At 63.1% G+C, this 5601-nt stretch overlaps 2 protein-coding genes across 2 annotated transcripts in view; one reads left to right on the top strand and one right to left on the bottom strand.

Annotated features, from left to right (window-relative positions):
• Window positions 1-23: 23 nt before the first annotated feature.
• EMIHUDRAFT_252329 (hypothetical protein) lies at window positions 24-410 on the top strand (the record flags this gene model as incomplete). Its single annotated transcript, XM_005788938.1, has 2 exons — window positions 24-101; window positions 255-410. Coding segments are annotated over 2 exons (234 nt in total), but the record flags the coding sequence as incomplete, so codon positions are not given.
• A 4120-nt stretch (window positions 411-4530) lies between these two features.
• EMIHUDRAFT_471533 (hypothetical protein) overlaps window positions 4531-5601 on the bottom strand; it is a 3011-nt gene continuing 1940 nt past the window's right edge. The window contains exon 2 of the mRNA XM_005788937.1: window positions 4531-5099. Coding sequence (XP_005788994.1) covers window positions 4749-5099 — 351 coding nt within the window. The 3' untranslated portion in view covers window positions 4531-4748. The remainder of the gene's footprint in view (window positions 5100-5601) is intronic.

The following is a 5601-nucleotide window of genomic DNA, read 5'->3' as shown; positions in this document are numbered from 1 at the left end:
TCGTCGCGCCGTACAACGCGCAGGTCCGCCTCCTGCGCTCGGTGCTCGGCCCAAAGGCGCGCGTCGGGACGGTGGATCGGTTCCAGGGGCAGGAGGCGCCGGTCGTGCTGCTGAGCCTGTGTCACTCCGACTTCGCGGCCGCCGACACGGCGGACGCCGGGCTCGAGGGTGAGGCGGCCGCCGCCGGCGGCGGCCGCGGCCTCTCGTTTGTGCTGAACCCGAACCGGCTCAACGTGGCGCTCACGCGCGCGCAGTGCCTGGCGGTGGTGGTCGCCTCGCCCCGCCTCGCGGAGGCGCCGGTGCGGTCCGTGCGGCAGCTGCGCGAGGTGAACTTCCTGGCGCGCATCCGCGAGGTCGGCGGGGCGACTCCCGAGATCGACGGCGACGAGCCGCCCCTCGGCGGGGGCTAGGCGCAGCTCTCGCTAGCTCTCCTTTTGCGATGCCGCGTGTGTACAGCTACAGGCTGCCGTACTATATACTACGTTCCGATGCGTAAACAGAGGTGTCTCTTCTGCCTCCCCGCTTACGTAGCGGTGGCACTTGGAGTGCACTCCGGCAACCTCACACCGGGCCATACAGTGGGTTGCGGGCATTATAATATAAGAAAGACACTTTTCTTCATATCTGGGGCCTCCGGCGCCAGTGCGAAGTCTAGTCGCCCTAAACCACCAGCCGATGAGCGACTCCCGGAGCGAGTCCCCGAGCAAGCGCGTGCGGATCGAACCGGCACCACCGCCTCAACCGGCAGGCACCTTTATGGCGCGCGCCGCCACTCCCTCGGCCTGCCCCAACAAGCGTCGACAAAACACTGATACACAGCCACTCACAGAGACCAAACCTGCACTCAGAACAGCGCCAAAACGAGCGAACACGCGCCCACCAACCACACGCAACAGAGCATAGCACAAAATCCGACGCGCGCACTCGCGACGCAGCGCAGCGCAGAAGCTGACGCTGACGCTGACGCTGCGCTGCGCTCGCTCGCTTGCTGCACGGCACGCGCTCCGCACACGCACGCGCGTGCGCTCGCGCGCTACGCGTTCGCTCCGCGAAGGACACCCACAACCCGAACCCGAGACTCCCCACAAAACAAGAGCCCCTCGAACCGATAGAACCCAACTCATGCACAACCACCTCTACAGCTGCTCATATAGCCGCGAATTTCTGCCATAGGGAATGCAGGCTGCGATGGGCGAGTCCCTCCCGTACGTGGAAAAGGCGCTGATGATCGAGACGACCCACATGAACAACACCCACGTGGGGACCGTTGTGGAGTGCATGACGCTCGACATGGAGTACGAGGGGGCAAAATTCAACTTGCACCAAAACCGCAACACCTACTACCTCTCAAGCTCGGACGAAATGGTCGACTTCGACGCGATGCTGACCCGCTTTGCGTCGCCGGGCATCCCACTGCCCATCAGCGACGGCTTCGTCGCCACCTACCTCGACGGTGCGGAGAAGAAACCCCTCCCCTGCCCAAATAAAGAAATATCCCTCACCCCCCCCCCCCCCCTCCGTCCTACGACCCTCACAGGCGACCGGTGTAACATACCCCCCGGCGCCAAGATCACGATGAATGTGGTCGACCTCACCATGGCGCTAAAGGAGAAGACCAAGGAGGTCACCAAATCCAAGGACAAGAACAAGGTCCACTTCCGCGTCGAGATTATGCCGCAGTCGACCCTCCTCGCCGAGTCTGTGGACGAGGCCGAGATGACGCGCACCATGCGCAACCTCTTCCAGGCGCCGCGGGGGACGACCCTCGAGATCGATGTCCGGAAGGCGGTCCAAAAGGCCTTCGAGGGATTCTCGTTCAACATCACTGCGATGAGCTTCTATGTTGACATCACGGTCAAGCGGGACGACGAGTCGAAGGCCCTATAGCGGCCCACCCACAACTCTTCCCTACCGACCAAAGACAGAATCCCCCCCTTCCCCCCCCCCCGATGCAGCATCCCATCTGCATGATCAAGCCGCGCGCGGACTGCCAGACGACCTCCGGCGCGGCCATCCGCATCGAGCCCATTTCCGGCATCCGAGGCAAGCCCGCGATGGCGTGGCAGCACGACGAGAGCCACTCGGCGGCGAGCAACACGCTCCTGGGCTTCACACCCACGCCGCCCCCCCCGCCCGACGTCCCCATGCACGTCTGGGCGCGCCCTCTCGTGATCGCGATTCAGGAAGTCTGCTTCGCCTCGGGCCGCATCATGATGCCGTACTCGAAAGGCCTCGACGGCGCGGCCCCGGGCACCAAGCTGTTCGGGTGCCACACCAAGGCACAGACCCCCCTTCTTCCCCACCCTTCCTCCCGCCCTTGACTGCTCCACCAATCCACCAAACAGGTCCAATTCGACGCCCTGCACGACGTCCTCATCCACAACCCCAAGGGCCTCCCCGCGATCACCAAGGCGGACGGCCGCATCCACGTGGCGGACAAGGACGGCCGCTCCTGGCAGTTTGACCTCTTCTCCCGCCGCGAGTCCATCTTCTGCTCCAAGCACGAGTCGCAGCAGACCGCACAAAAGAAATCACAGAAAAAGAAAACCACTCTGGAATATAGGTGCCTCAAGCTGCCTCCATTCGCGAGGTTCAACGGCGTCGTCGCGCACCACATCACGCAGCTGCAGCAACAAGGGCTGGTGGGGGACTTGAGCCGAGTTTGGTGCGACTGCCGCTCGCTCAGCGGCCCCCCACCTGGCCCCTCGACCGCAAACAAGTCCCCGGAGGAGACGGCAGCCATGCGCAACCGCCTCGTCGAAGCGCGAGAGAAGCGGAAGCGAGAGCGGGAGGAAGCGGAAAAGGCCTACGCGAAGCGCCGCGGCTCCACCTCCGCCGACAACGCATAGGGCCTAGTGATGCTGCTACACAAGCGCCACCCTCTTCCGAGCCACCTAATCCCGTTTAACATCCAGCGACCGTCTCCACTAGGCAACCCCTTTGTGATGAGAGGGGAGAGCGAGAGAGACCTCGTGGTCGAAGGATTCGGACAGGTGCTCGGAGGCCGACGCGCACCAGAGGCAGTAGCAGCAGACCACAATCCGCCACTCCTAGTCCATGCATCATCGGCACTAGTCACGCCGGACAAGAGACAAGAGACACTCTCCAAGATGCTTACTCACATGATCCAGGGCCAAGCCATAGGACTGGTCTGCGCTTGCGCCCCGCGCCGCTGCCACGGCGAGATCATACTAGAAAAGCTGAAGAAAATGTATTGCGAGATAGCAAAGTAAGGCTCATGGTCTAGTGGTTCGGGGACCAACATTCTGTCTAAAGGCCCGGGTTCGGGTTTATCTCGGACATGTTTTTGGCCACACAAAGAAGTCACTGTGAGAGTCATTTTGTTGACACAAAAGAGAAACGATTTATCACCTTGACAAACAGCGACGACCAGCAGCACCGACCTAGAGCAGCGTCCTGCCGAGTGTGTGTAGCACCGACGCAGACGCACCCCAGGCACTACACTACGACGGCTAGGCAGACCTCACCAGTCCGATAAGGATCAACTGGAAGGTTGAACCTCGAGCTTAGACAGAACGGGCGCGACAGACTCCAGGGGAGATCGCGCTCTACTCGGGGCACCAAGGAGGAAAACCGAAACCGTTTGGGTGCCCCACAACAACTCAAACGCCACAACCTAAGCGCCACACCTCCCCCCCACGTCCCCCCCCCTTGGGGACGTAGCGCACGCCCTTGCTCGGAGAGAGTGGGGGGGGAGGGGGGGTGGGGGAATAGGAGGAGCCAACGAGCTCGGAGTAAGGTCCACAGTAGAGAGGCCGGCATTTAAGGCGTAACTTCACCCTCGCTCACCTCGAGTATATCTAGGCGCCCTGGTGCAGTCGGTCTTCGGATCAGCGGCCAGCTTCCCATCTAGGGCAGGGAACCCCCAGCGACGCTAGTGTGGCCTACGGTAGCCATAGCTTGTACGCGATCCCGGGGCAGGGGGGTGTGGACTCTGGAGCTCCAAGAGAGGATCGAGAGAGGAAGGGAGAGTGGTGTGCCGGTTTTTTGAGCTAGCAATTTTTTTTTTTTCGAGATCACGGGCGCGCACCGCGCTCAGGCGCTGCAGCTGCAGCGCGGTGCATACACCGTCGGGTCTCTATTTTAAGATGAGGTAAACAGCAATAGATCCGGGTGTAGTGACGGATCAGTTCCTGGAGCCAGGGGGACCGATTCGCACTTGCCAAGGGACCAATTGCTGGAAGCCTGCGCAGCCTGCGCTCCGGCCGGCAGAGGGCTTGCGACCCGTGGCAGGGTGACAGCCCGCCGGTGGGCGAGCCAAACTCTGGCGGAGGCAGCCCGCTCAGCCCCAGGCGCCCCTCGAACCGGAGGGTGGTCTGCCGCCGCTGCGCGGTCGGCGCGCCGAGGGCGGGAGACATATCGCAGCTTCGCGCCACAGGTAACCTGGGGACCGATTCTCGACCCCAAGTTTGGCAGCGCGCGGGCAGTGTGAAGGATCGATTGCTGTACAACGAGGGACCAATTCCGTGAGGGCCGGGTATCGATTAGGCCGCTTGAGGGCCGGATCTATTGCTGTTTACCTCATCTTAAAATAGAGACCCGACGGTACACGACCCCGTCGCGCGTCTGCCGTCTCGGTCTCGCTCTCTCTCACTCCCCTTGGACTGTCTCGCTCTCCGGCACTCCGGGCGGGCCCGCACGCGTACAAGCCGGTATGCCCCGCGTGCTGCGCGCGCATGGACTCTCCGCTCACGTACACACCTCTCTTTCGGCCCCTGAAAGAGAGGTCACACATGCCCCGCCACACGCGTCCCCGTCTTGTCGAAGCTCGTGGTCTTGCGAGTAGCAGCCTCGGCCGGGGGACACAGCTTGCGAGCTAGGAAGAGCGCCAGCAGCGCAGAGAGGATGCCAACGGCAAACCCGCCGGCCGCGGCCAGGACGATGGCAGCAGCCCTCGAGATCGTGGGCTCCGTATCCGTCGAGTCCTCCTCCCCCGCAGTCAGCCCCTGCAGATCCACTCCAGCGGCAGCTAGTGCTGCGATGACGCTATCGACGTTCGCGTTGCCGGACTCCTCCAAAAAGCCGCTCTCGACAAAGCAGCCCGCGATGCAAGTGAACAGGTCCTGGTATTCATCTGGCTGCGGCACTAGCGGTGGCGGTGGAGCGGGACTAGGTGGCTCGGAGCCCGCAGGTGGCGATGGCGACGGCGGCAGACTAGGCAATGACGGGGTGCCCGACGGCGGTGAAGGCGATGGCGGCGGCGGAGGTGGAGGCGATGACAGCGCTTGAGGCGGAGGCGACGGAGGCGGCGGCGGGGGAGGCGACGCGTCCTCGCCCAACGGCGGCGACGACCCGCCCATCGAGCGAACCAGCGGTGCTAGAGACGAAAGGTCGCCGCTCAGAGTGGTGGTAGCGATGGCTACCCAACAACCACTGTAGTAGTCTGTGACGGACATTGTCTGGATTGTTGCGGCCAAGTTGTTGAGGGCCGTCTGCTGTTCAGGATCGGCGAGGCCGCTAGCTACGTGGCCAATCATCAGGCTGGTAGCGATCGGACCCACCATGAAGCCGTTCGACTGCCAGCCCGGGTGGATGCTATCGACTTGGCACCCGGTGTCGAGCGAGCCGTCCGTCTCGAGC

This window comes from Emiliania huxleyi, assembly GCF_000372725.1.
Source record: "Emiliania huxleyi CCMP1516 chromosome Unknown EMIHUscaffold_1307, whole genome shotgun sequence".
Lineage (NCBI taxonomy): Eukaryota > Haptophyta > Isochrysidales > Noelaerhabdaceae > Emiliania > Emiliania huxleyi.
The sequence above is the reverse complement of the archived record's forward strand: the minus strand, read 5'-3'. Positions and strand labels throughout refer to the sequence as shown.